The sequence below is a fragment of the Pagrus pagrus genome (genome assembly GCF_965226575.1).
Source record: "Pagrus pagrus genome assembly, chromosome: 15".
Lineage (NCBI taxonomy): Eukaryota > Metazoa > Chordata > Actinopteri > Spariformes > Sparidae > Pagrus > Pagrus pagrus.
The window spans coordinates 5155882-5169750 of record NC_140199.1 but is presented as its reverse complement, the minus strand read 5'-3'; the positions used below and the strand labels follow the sequence as shown (position 1 = coordinate 5169750).

The 13869-nt window shown below is 42.8% G+C and overlaps 1 protein-coding gene across 1 annotated transcript in view; it reads right to left on the bottom strand.

Annotated features, from left to right (window-relative positions):
- The window catches only part of LOC311270929 (contactin-associated protein-like 4), a 70472-nt gene that overhangs the window by 48923 nt on the left and 7680 nt on the right, over positions 1-13869 (bottom strand). Inside the window, exon 2 of the mRNA XM_084376193.1 lies at positions 3142-3252. Coding sequence (XP_084232319.1) covers positions 3142-3252 — 111 coding nt within the window. The remainder of the gene's footprint in view (positions 1-3141; positions 3253-13869) is intronic.

Sequence of the window (13869 nt, the reverse complement as noted above, 5' to 3'; positions counted from 1 at the left end):
TACTTAGAGCTGTCTGCCTGTGATCGGGTCACTGAGGATGCATGTTGACACCAGGTCTGGACACGGCCTAAAATCACGATTTATATGCGATTAGTGCCTTTTCGAGTTATTCTGATGGAAGCAGTTTTTTGCCCATCCACCCTCAGGTCTGTGCCACAGTCTCTTCCACATAGTCAGACATTTTTTTAAATCCTACAAAAGGAGCTTTGATGTATAATTCAGATAATTGACTCACCACTTATTTAAACCAAGCCTTTTACAAAGGGAAAAAACACTCTCCTAGCTGATAACTAGCCGAGGAATTAGAGTAGACTTTGTATTATTAACACTGCTCTTTCACGGGTTAACGCACAGGTTGATAGTGCAACAAGACCGTGTTTGCAGGAAGCAGCTCAGTGTTTCTCTACAACAGAGCTGTGTGCTGCGCTGTAAGTGTCTCTGCTCATTTTGCTGGTAAATTAACTCTGAATGAGGCGACTCCTCGGAGGGTGACTACGGAGGGTGAGGAGCGTTCACAGCAGCTGGGGGAGACGAAAAACGAGCAGGGGTTTTTAATTTATTCAGCGATTTCTACAGAGAACAGCTGGTATTCTTCAATTGAAGCTTTCAAGTATTTATTTTTTCACATCTGAGGTGTGTGATGCTGCTTTCAAGACTCAATTAGATTTATTGATCAGTCTAATTCACTTTTAAACTGTAATTCAATTGAAATCTCGGCTTGAGAATTAATAAGGCATTGTAACCTGCGAGGTGTTATTGTAAGGAAGTTAGAGTTAAACCCTCACAATATGAAATAGATAGATTGCAAGATTGGAGGCTTTTTATATAATCTATATACTGTCTTTATTTTCTTTGTTCGGGTGTCAGACAAAAAAATTTACAAAAACCAGGACACGTCGTCACAGTCATTCCTTTTTAGGTTTTATCTTATTTCTTCTTCTTCTTCATCTCATTGCTTCTCTCTTTTCATCCGTGCAGATAAATATCTTATGCTTTTGCCACTCAGATACGTCTGACGGTCCTTTAGAGGCATCTGATCCTCCTTAACGCAGATCAAACTCAGATCGGTAAACAGACAGAGTGGGTTGACTGAAGCGAAGAGAACGCAGCGGGTGAGTCTCTCTCACAGTTCTTGCCATCAAACACACCATGGAAACGGCAACCTGCAGGCTGCGCCTCCCGCCGTCTCCCAGGTGTTGAAAATCACCCAGATCCTCTGTCGTGTTGCAGACGAAGACATCACAGCGCTCCCGTCTGATTCTTGTGGCTGGTACGAGTGCAAAGCAGCCAATTCTGAGGGAGGTTTGCTCAAAGCCTCTGTATCAGCACATTTACTACGTTTATTCAAATCTAACTTTTGTGTCAAGTTTTGGGAAATGTCATGCACTTATCTAAAACACCTGCAACAGACGTACTTATAACAGAGCCTAAAAGAGGCTGCACTCTTGGCTTTATCTGTCGGTTTGTCCATCATCACCCTGAGATGTCTGTCAGTTTGTGTGACTCCAGCTGCTTGACGCCGTGTGCTGCGTGTCCTGCAGCGAACTGAATCACGAGGTGAGCGGCGTTGCTGCAATACATCAGAACAGAAACAGAGGGAAGCCTCCTTTTACAGCTGGTTTTATCTGCACAACCGGCTAAAACACTGGGGGGTAAAAAATAAAATAAAGAACAGAGAGTAGAAAAGAAGAAAGGAACACAGCGATGAGTTATTGATGTTAAACTGCTAAATTTTATATGTGAACAGGCCTACGGGGAGAATAACTGAGGAGGAGATGGAGTTGTTGAAAGATCACGCTGTGTTATAGGACGGAGAGACCTCCTGCGCTTTATTAACAGTGACATTCAGTCCCTTTATGATCATTTAATTATCATGATGAAATGGTAATTCCTTAATTTTTCTACATCTTTAAACACCGTATGCGATGGAGGTATCTTGGGTTTGGAAATGAGAAAATCTGGTCGAAGAACAGCTGCAGCCGAGGTGTGTTCGGGCCATGCGTGTCCACCACTCTAAACTGCATTATTGAAGCACCTGAAGTGGAAGGCTACAGTTGTTTTGGGTGATTCTGAATCTATAAATATGGAGAAAAAGCTGGGGAAGACTTGTCTCACCCACATCTTTGACTCTACAACAGAATAAAATGTTGCCGGTTAACCCGACTCCTGTCCAGCAGGTGAGCCAGACGTGGCTCGGCGACATGACTGTGATCATCACGCACTTCCAGCACGGCTCAGAGTCTTTTCACAATTTCCCGGTTCAAACGTCTCCGCAGCAAAGCAAAAAAAAGAGAGAAGCCAAAATTGGCATTGAGGGTTGACATTAGGGTTGTGTAGTTAAGCGAGAAGGCTGCCAAGCCGGTGACTGCAGTTCGAGACTCAACATTTCTAACATAGAAACCACTGGCTAGCTGTAAGGAAAACTGGGACAATTTCCAGTCCTGTTTGTGGCGACAAACAACTGGCCTTTTAGACGGCAAGTTGGGAAATCTCCAGCTGTGTTTATGGTGAAAAAACAGATATTTTAAGCCAAAAACATGATCTTTTCCTAACCCTAACCAACTGTTTTTTTTGCCTAAACCTAACCAGACCAAGATCATTGAAAACTGAACCTAAAGAAACTTAAAGTTGCAACGTATCCACATTTGCAGAAACGTACATTGCCAACATTTATTCTGTCGACTGGGTTTTTCTGTGTAGTTTCACACTGGGACGTTACAGTAGCCTCAGGGCTTCTCCACCTTTTACATGTTCAAATTCAACTCTTTGCAAGCTTTTTTGCGGTGCATTTAAAAGCTTCTCCAGCACCTCAGGACAGAAATCGAAGTATTTTGGTATGAAAACCCACCAACAGCTAAGTATCCTGTTGGTCAAGACTTACATACAGTGTTGTAACTCATTTGGGGACTTTGTACAAACATTGATTTGCAATTCAGTAAAAATGCAACAATAAGGCGTCACTGAGACACAGGCTCACCGTGGGTTTCCAGGGGAAGCCCTGAAATATTCCACACCATGCTGATATATTTCGCCTCAAGGACTTCAACCAAACCAACTGATCAACATCTGTCAGTCAACCAGTATCGGGAGAGTCCTCTACACCACACACATTTATTAAGGAGAAAACATTAAGAGACTCACCTTCTCTCCTGTTCAGCTTAGCAAATCCTGGCCCATGGCTGCCGGACAAGTGTGAGGAGCTTCTGAAGGACGATGGCAGAAGATTAGATACCAGCGGACTGTGACAAACCTCTGTGAATCACAGAGCAGAGGGAAGAGGCGATTTAAAATCATGACATAATTCACAGAGCACAAGTCACCGCTGGCGTTGGACCGTTGTTTTCTCCTTCCACCCTCATACATCTCACACTGAGAACGCATTCTTCGATTTCAGTGCTGAAAAAGAGATTAATGGAGCCCAAACTCTTAATTATTAGGCCTTATATCAGCCTGATGTTAACAGCTTTTTGACTATAATGAGTCTTTACTTTACATCGTGTCCTAACTGTCTGACAGAGCAGACTCATTCATTACATAAACTGGCCATTGGAGTTGATCAGCGATGTCAAAGGAGGCTGTACATATAATACACACCCTGATCTTTATAGACTTCATAACGCTGACGCACAAACACATTCTCCCTCTTTTCAACTGATTGACTCTGTCCCTGAGAGTCCGAATACCTCTCAGAGCTGCGATATCTCTCGGTGAGATTATATTAATGAAGGATCTTGAGCTGTCTTTACTTTGTTTAGTCGAGATGTAATCAGACTTGGCCTCGCTGCTTCAATATTGGATTTCTGCCCGTCGCGGGAACTTAAATAAAGTCTTTGACTTTGGTCTCTCTTTCATGGGAGTTACTGGGTTTGTTCTTCCTCGTTGTCTGTTGTTTACACAGTGCTACGTAATTAGAGAGTGCTACAATAACTTAACGGTCATAGGATAAAGACATTAATCACTGAGTCTATAAAGAACTGACATATTTATGTACAGTGTTGTAGGACACGGTGAATCAGATATGGTTTGGCGATGGACTCTTTAAGCACATACAGCTAATGGAACATTAGTAAAAGCTTGAGCACACAGATGCCGCTTTGAGTTCACAGCATTGTATTTTATATGTTAATATCCAGCAACATCTGGGCCCTTCATCTCCAAATAAAAACATATTGTTGCAGATGGCGCAGGGGAACAACTCTGTGTAACAAAGAGAATATTTGATTATAAAATGCAGAGTCGATACTTGAAAGGTTTCCCATAACCGTCCTCTGAAAATGAAACTTCTGCAGAGAAACACGTTTCAAAGTTAAAGTTTTGGTTGTGTTCATTGTTTCTTTGCAGGAAATCTTTTTTGCCCATGAGCCAAGATGCCATCTGACACACCTTTATCAGCATAAAATAAATAAAATAAAATAAAATACAGTCATCAAACCATTGAGAGGCAGAGGGTAGGAGAAACTTTGTGTCCCCCCTGGCCGCCAGGAATATACACCTATTGTTTGAGGTTTCATTTTTCACCACTGTTACTCATCTTCGCCTGTAGCAATGGAGCAAAAAGAGCACATTTGTTTTGCGCACGAAGGCCCATATCAAATAAAGGGGAGACACCAAAATGCACTTCGGCTACCTGATTTATTTACACAGTTGTAAATAAATCGCAGAACGATGTGACGTGGATCATAGTAAATTCTGGTGTCAGTGAGCTGATGTGAGTTGAAATAAGGTGTGCTGGAGTTCATAGGTCCAAACAAGGCCCAGGTGTTCCCAAGTCAACCTAAGAGGCAGCCGTGCCGACCAACTACATGACACTGCACAATCAAAGACACCACACTGTCCTTTTCAACACCAAGTAAAGTATTTAGCCTCAACTACTAACTAAAGTCTCACAGCGTGGGAAGTTTATCCCAGAAAAGATTGAATTATGCAAGAAATGGTTGCAAACTGCTTATCAATGTCTGTGTGAGTCTTCACTTCATATAGAGAGGAAGGAAGAGAAATAGTTTTCATGCATCAGATATCAAAGTTTTATCTGTGCCTCTCATAAAAACAGAGTCATTTTCCGGACATGGAAATGTTATGGTTGAATTCACAACACTGGCAGAGAGATATGACCCCACTCAAGATGAATTGAACAGCCCAACACTGAAACCTTTAGACTCTTACAGCCAACAACCACACGGCTGACCTCCTTTTCACTTTCAGTGGTTAAAGGTTGCTTCAATAATTACTACATACAGCCGGACGCATTAACTCGCAGAATAGAAAAAGATTATCACTGTGGAAACCATAAATTACTGTATATTTTGACCCAGAAATTATTTTATGAACCTCGAGGGCGAGACCTCCTTCTGGTTCAGCGGCTCGCAGCTGCAGAAGAAATTGCAGGAGACCGCTAAAGAGAAGTTCATGTGGATGACAGAAAATGAAGCACAAAACACAGTTTTCTTCACTTGAGATTGGGTTGCTGACAGCAACCAGCGGAGCACGAAATCCCCTGACACATCAGCAGGAAGTGGACATAAATTCTGAGTACAAGCTGGACCCCCAACGGCTCAACCCTGACCCTGAATATAGTGACAGACACCCTGAGAAATGTTAAGATACTCAGTCTTTCTGACTTCTCCCAGAGGCTTTGCTGAAGTCTTCCTTGCACTGTGTCAAGCCTTAATATTCTGACATGAGAGATTACCTTTCAGTTTTGATATTAGCCAGCTTTTAAATGTAGTTTTTGGTGTGTGTGCTTTTTTTTCCAGAGGTGAATTTGTCAGTAATACTCTTCTTACATTTCAAAATCTGTTCCTTTCTTTCTTTATCGCCCCGTGCCAGCTTTGATAGGCATCTGTCAGCTTTCATGACATATTTGAGTGAGAAACGGCAGCTATTAGCAGCGATAATGATCAAATCAGCATGAAATTTCCTGCAGTCGACTGTTGCACAGAAGAGCACAGTCAGATTCATTCCAGTTATAATATCTGTAACATTAGTATGGACATCCTGCTGTGGCATTTGGAAAAAGATGATTGCATTGTATACAGGAAAAGCTTCACTTATACAGGATTTAATAGATTTTATTGATCAGCCATACATGGTCTTGAAAAGAGACGTATTCATACCTCCTCTTTTTTTTCTGTAACTTAGTGCAAGTGCAATAACATGATGCATTTCCCATCCACAGTCATCAGTCTGCACGTCTATACGTTGTCAAGTCACACTGAAGCTTGTTAAACTGGCCGACCACAGAGTTTAACAAACGTTTGCACTCCTTATTCAACAGCCTTGAACAGTGTGAGCTGTCGTACCTTAAAACAGACGTTCCTTCCTGCAGTTTCAGTGCAAAACCCTCAAATACCTTATTAAAATGCAGAGCTCTGACCACATCACTGGAGCCAACAGCTAAATCTGACAATTCCCTACTTGTGAAATGAACATTTTCCACTCATTGCTTTCATGATTCATGTAGTTGAAAGGCAGAAAAACAACTCCCTACGTTCATCTCTTCATAAGCTCACAGTCATTCTGGTTTGTTTTCTACCCCCTGCGTGCGCTGACGACGCATCTCATTGATCACACTGCTTAAACATGTCTTTAATAAGACATTTTGATGGTTTTTACAAAACATTACACAATGTGTTATGTCTTTAAAGACAATTTACACTTACTTTAGACTGAAAAATCCATGAAAAGCTGCTTTTCCACTAGCTTTTGTATTAATTTTACTAACTCAAAGCGCTTTACAACACAAGTCAGCATTCGCCCATTCAAAAACACAGATGGAGCCATCAGGAGCAAACTGGGGCTCAGTACCTTGCCTAAGGACACTTCCACATGCAGCCTTGCAAGGGCCAGGGACGAACCACCAACCCTCCAATTGGTGGACGACCTCTCTACCTCCAGAGCCACAGCCATCCCATAATAATCAGAAAGTTAGAGGATTCAGAAAGTAAATGAAAGTGTCAGAAGTCAAATTGTTATTCCATCAAAGAGGACCTTCTCAGCCTCAAATCTTGGTGAGACTCAAGGTTTTCTCAGGGTTTACAGAAACTAGATCGGTCGCATCCAAACCACGCTCAGGTGGACCCAAAGTGGAGGCACCACCATGATCATACATCAAGCTTAGTTCCCGTAGAGAGAGAGACCGCCCCTGTAGTGGTCTTTAAGGACGAGGAGCAGTTTCTAATCCACTTCTCAGAAGAGGAAACATGCCTTGAGGTGAGCTAAGAATACCAGGATTTCCCAGTGGACGACTGGAAAAAAGTCCTATTTACTGATGGATCCAGGTTAGAGATTTGTGGCAGTAACAGGAGGGTGCATGTAACGAGACAGATGAGACCACAGCGCATCAAATCAACCCTAAACGTGATGGTGACAATTTTTCAAATCTGGGGGTGTTTTGCCTGCTCTGGAGTACCTCTCCATTCTTCAGAGACATGCTCCACCCTCTGGTTTGATCTCTGTGGAGAAGCGTTCAGACTGCAGCAGGATAATGAGCCAAAACCCACCTCACAGCTTTGAAGCCACTTTGAAGACTACGTGAAGACCAAAGAAGACTAGGGCTCTGCTTTTATAGTTTCTCTTCACAGTCTGCTGTGAAAGCCACAACACTGCTGGTTACAGCTGTTGGCTCCTGCTCAGTTTTTTTCCTTGACTTTTGGTATTTTTAGGCACTTCTAGCTTTGTAATTTGTCACATTCACAGTGTGCCTGTTTTAACACACTTAACACACTGCAGAAGCATTTCGGAGGCACACAGAGTGATATCGCTGCTGAAGGAGTGTTATCCTGACAGCCTTTGCCCTGTACTGTGAATCATTAGTCTTTCCCACGTTCAGCTCTCACACCCAGCAGAGTGAGCTTCACCGCTGCCCTCTCACACATCCTCTCATCCACATATCTCTCCATCCGCATCCAATGCAGCTAATGCAATAGCACAGTGTCCACAACATTCATGATTAAATCAAGCTGATGAGCATCTTCGTCCACTTCGATAAACAACAGCAGTCGGGAGATGTACAGGTTCGGAGCTCTTCAAGGACCCTGGACACATCTGCATCTTTTCACAGTGACAACATTAAGCCATGCATCTCTGAGCACAGTAATCACACCAAGGACCATAATCCTGCAACCAAGAAGCGCAGTGATCTTTTAACAAACGTGCTCATCCTCAGTGACGAAGAAGGAGCCGAGGCTGATCTACCTTCCAATTGAATTTGTACACTTGTTCTTAAAATGGATTTATTCTTAATGTGTTTCAACTCTCAGCAATCTGAAGTTATGAGTACAGTAATTAAATGCATGCACTTTCCCCTGCCAGTGAAGCAGGCATTAAAATGTAAATGTAATGTTAGGATAAAATGAGAAAGAGAGAGCGAGAGAGCAGCATAAATCATGCATTCAATGTACACTTACATTACATTTTAAATTTCTGACATGTCATTTCTGTCCTGCGTAACATTCTGAGTGCCTGAAAGCTTTCCGAGCAGAGCCGTCCACCCTAACTCAGAGAAAGATGCTGTGCCACATGCCATCGCAAGTCACTTCTAACCTGTGGGAAACGCTGAACATTTACTGAGCTATGTGTGGAGCCTTTTACCTGCCAGTCATAAATACACCTGTGATTCTGGCCTTCTGAAGCTTATCCAGTCAGAAAATGTCAGTCGGCTCAATATGCAGTTAGTGTTACATGCACAGTATATAGGCAGTACAGACACAAGATGCTCCTGGAAATATATTTAGTTATGTTTTTCAAAACTAATCGTGCAATTTAATATTATTTTAGATAAAGGGAATATGGGGATATGTGGACCATAAAGGCGCTCATTGCAGAAGCTTTTTAGGTTGAATGCAACCCAATGGCAAGAATATAAGTTTTCTGCAAAGCCACAGATAAGCCAGATAAGATTTTTGTATTTCCCCCTTGTTAGAAAAGGCTGTGGCACAAAAAACACTTGGTTAGGTTTAGGAAAACATCATGGTTTGGCTTAAAATACAAACAAGGCCGGAAACGTCCCGAAGTCTCCTTAAAAACACCCGTCCTGTCGCCAAAAACACAGCTGCAAATGTGTCCACGTCGCCTTCAAACTATTCAGTGGTGTCACGCTTACAAATGCTGAAACGCAGACTCAAATTGCGGTCACCCCTTCGGCAGCCTCGTTGCCTGTCACCCCACCATCATCCCCTCCACCTCCCGATGTGAAAGTCAGTTGATAAACGCTTGTACAAGTGTCAGTATGGTTCAGAGCCCTTGACACGGACAACCTTGGACATATCTGTGGTGCATGACGCCCTACAGACACAATTACAAAATTTCTTGGAGGGTATCAACAAAAATACTATAATCAGACGAGCAGATGTTTAGAAAATGTCCTTTCTTTTGCTCCAAATACGCAAAAAATACTTTGCAAAAGCTCATCAACACTTAGGTAACTTGAGCTTGTATGTTTTTTTACTCTCTGTGTGGCCTCTGGTACCATCCCTCTCTATACGTCTAACCCAGATTAAAAATCCACTGGGCTGTTTGTCGTCTCCTCCCCTGGTGAGAGGGCGCTGACCCTCTGTATGGTGGAGAATTTCTAACGTTGTGAAAGCAACGGCCGAGTCAGAAGTCTGACGGTGCTGCTGTTGCGTTCACTGATGCGTGTCCTAAGTGTAGTCACCGCCCCACCCACATTTAATTTAGGACAAGGGCGCAGCAAAAGCATAGCGGCACCTTGGGGAGCGCGAGCAGAGAGGGATTTCTGTTCGACACCTTTCTCGTTTTAGAAGCGCTTGTGGCAGCATGTCAGGAGTCTCTGCAGCTGTGCTTCTCTTCTGAGGCAGCACGAAAGATTCAAACATTTACAAGCACAAAGCCTGCAGCCGCTTTCCAAATTGTTTTTTCCTGCTGTTTTCTGACATCAACACATCTACTTTACAGATTCTTCTAGTCTTTTGAATACAAAGAAGAGCAGCAATCTGCCGCAACTCCTTTTCGCTCTGAATTTGCCAGATTTACCTTTCATCTACACAGACAGAGGACTGGAAGCCTCACAGCTGCCTGCGGTGTTGGAAAGGTTAGAGAATCTGGCTCATGAAGAGAAAGTTACAGACTTTAATCGGCGCCCTGGCAGGAAAAAATACAAATGACATTGCACCCTTGAACAAGCTTTTATAGTGGAGTGATGAGGGAATAAAGGGTTCAAACCAACACTAACAAAAAAATCTCTATTTAATATCCGTGATTTAAAAAACATTAAACCCATCAAAACACTGAATGCGGTGTATTATTTGTCTTTATTTTGTCAGAATAGCTCGCAGCTAATTAACAATATGAACAAGAACGTGATATTTTGCCACAGCAGGTGACTTTTTCTCTTTTCAAACACATCTTACTTAACTAGAAAAAAGACTTCAGGCTCTTTCATTTCGTCGAATCAATGCAAAACAATGTTAAAAGCATCGGTAAGGAAAAAAAAGTGCACCGGTGCACCGACAGAGGAGTGAGAACAACAGTATGGTAAAGACGACACCTCTGTAGCCATGCTGTCGAGGCCATCTGGTCCGTGTACCATCCAGGTTTTGTACAACGCACGCCACATGCACTCATTTAGCCTTCACCGGCACTGCAGCAGCCTAAATTATACATAAACATTAACATCCAGCGTCGTGGAGGTCAGCGCCTCATTTCACTGCCAACACCGGAGCTGCAGTCACACTTCATTATGGCTTCGTGTTAGAGCCTCCGCACCCAGGAAACATTAAAACATTCTCACCTGTTGAAAAGTTCTGCTCTCATAATTACAATCTCCTTCTACTGCGTTGAACTATTGATCTCTGAAGCGGTATTTCAGGTAGATCTAGTGTGCAGACTAAGCTAGTGATCAGCACTTCTGGAGCACGCAGGCGTTCAGTGTCACACAGATTTTTGAGAACCCAGACTGCTAAAACTTCACCCTGCTGCCTCCATATTACGCCCAGAGGCCATTTCCATACAAGTGCTGGCTCATTTTGTCTTGGTTTGACTTGGCACATCAGCCCAGTGCAGGGATTTGCATTTGAGTGAGTGTCAGTGGTCCTGCCGGCGGTGTATCCCGCACCGTTGGCACTGGACAGCCTTTGTTGGAGGCTATTTGGCCAATTCATCATGTAGAATAGGAAGAGGCTTGTTTGTGAGAGAAATCACTCTGATTGGCTTTTCATCTAAGTGGATCAGTGCACGTAAAGGGAAACTGAAAGAGAAAGGGAAAGCCCCTCGAGCCTGTCGCCGTTGTATCCATGATTTCACCCATTTAGAGCTGTTCCTCCTCATTTTTCTCCACTGATGCTGCTTAATCATAACAACGGGTTTCATATCAGAGGTATAGGCACATATACACATATACAGACTTGTTGGGTGTTAGCTGCAGTCTTTGCGGTGTGTTTGAGTGCTTTCGGTTGAAACATTGGGAAGAAGTGAGGCGACACAACAGTCGGTCTTCGACTCAGCTAGTACTTAGATGTCAGTTTTGTTTAAACTGCCTTTAAACTGACGACAGGCCTGTCTTGGATAGTGGTCTATGAAGCAGCTGTTAATACTCTTCCGCCCCACAGTCTTAACAGAGAGCACCCGCTAACGCAGCTCCGCTAATTCAGTGATGAACACCTTTCATTTCTTATTAAAGTTTTCATAGTAATTAGCCATTTATGAGCTTTTATTAAGAAGCAGCACGAACCAGGAAATGTTGGGTGTTCACCAGCAGTAACTTAATACGACTCTCTGCTGAACAGCTGAACACGAACATGATGAAACAGTTAAATAAAGTTGACATCAGAAAGTACAGTCATGGACACAGGAGAGAAACTAAAAAGATTCATTTAGAAGCTACAAAACTACTGAGAGACTTTCTCATCTGGTCTCCTGCACAGACACCGTCAATCACAACACACGCTTGTTTGAAGGGATGAAGGGGGGTCGTCTCGGGTTTGCGGCACAAATCAGCGAGGCAAGATTTGACTCGGCACGGGCAAAAGTCCTGATCAATGAGTCCTGCAAGCAGTGAGGTCCCCTGAACCCAAACGTTCTTAAAAATCAGTATGTAAATGAAACATGATCGACAACAGTGATGAAACCTTTTAATGATATTTATCAAAAATCACGACTTCCTTAAACAGCTTAATATCCTAATTACTGTTTAAACATTCTGGCTGTTTGTGTTGCAGTTTGTTTGAGCTCAGCAGAACACTTTTATAAATATTCAAAGCTTAGCCTATGCATATTTAACAACATTTCCCGCTGTGGAGCAGAGAGAAAATTTACATGGAAGCAATGACGGTGACACAGACACTTTTCTTGAAATAGTTATGAGTACAGTTCAGCTCCTCGAGAAGTGTTTCAGTACGAAGTTTCTGAAAAATCCCTCCAGAATTTTAATCACGTTTGACTTGAATTAATTAGGTTTCTGTTATACCTCTGCATCCAGGTAACACACTGTGTGGCTGACTGTGGTCTGTCACCATTGATGTCGTGTTTTTCTGACCTGGATGATGTGAAGAACTAATTTGGAAAGACAGATATATTTCTCAATATTTCAATAATGGAGGGGAAGCTTTGATGCTTAATCATCTCAGTGCATTGCAGCCATCGCTGTCAGCGCTTTGACAGACTTTATGATCATTACAAACAATCCTGACTTGTTTTTCTCCTGAGAGTTTCCTCCTTAGTATGCACGATCCAGAGGAGGATGAGAACCCCAGCAACGACTGAGATGATAGGAGTCGTGATAAATGTGACAAAATGCGCCGGTATCGTCGGTCTGTTGGGGCCGCGGCAGGCGAGAGTTGTGGATTCGTCATTGAATCCCCGCCAGCTGCAGGACTGCTGTTCTGTACCTGACCCTGACCCGAAGTGCCATAAAAATGAGGTGAGGAGAAACTTTCAGAAACACTCTGCGACTGGAGGAACTGCAGGTGTGCTCTCCTCATTCTGAGCTCCCTCTTCCACCTCATTAACTCATTCAGTCATTAACTTGCTCATCAGGTACCTTACCTCGGTTGCAATCTTAAAGTTTTGGCTTCGACTCAGCCTCGTCCTGTGGCGTTCAATGTCAGCTACGAGCTTTCATACCAATGACATTTCTCCTGCTCTTACATTTACCAAGACACTGCATCTAATCTAATTATCCCTCGTGGCAGCGTGGAGTGTGAGAGAGAACAGATGGCAATTTACAGTCTAAAGGAATATGGAAGACGGCTTCAGCATGTACGTGTTTTGTTGAATTATGCCCAAGACTCCTCCAGATGCCTCAGAAGTAGATTCGGGCAACTACTGAATAACAGAGTGGTTTTCTGTTGAATTCTGAATGCGCCAAATTGGCTGTTTTTCAGAAACGTGTAGAAAATAGCCCTCGACTGTCATCGACGTCTTTTCAAACTCCATAAAGTCGATTTAAAACACCCGACACAACCAGAAATATATGAACATCACTGACCTCAGTTGCAGAGTTGCAGAGACTGTGTGTGTGTGTGTGTGTGTGTGTGTGTGTGTGTGTAACTAATGAAGGAACTGAGATATTCAGTCACATTTCAGCCGTGTGTTCGCACACTGACAATGATTTCAGGACAATGTTTGTTACACTTTTCCCTCTTTGTACTGTTTCTTCTCCTCCACCACTTTTCTTCATTATCTTCCTTTACTTCCTCTTCTTCTTCTTAGTATTCAACTATTTCCTTTTCTTCTTCTTCTTCCTCCAGTTCTTCTTCTTCTTCTTCTTCTTCTTCTTCTTCTTCTTCTTCATCCTACAGTTCATCTTCTTCCTCCAGTTCTTCTTCTTCTTCTCCTTCTTCTTCTTCTTCTTCTTCCTACAGTTCATCTCCTTCCTCCAGTTCTTCTTCTTCTTCTTCTTCTTCTTCTTCTTCT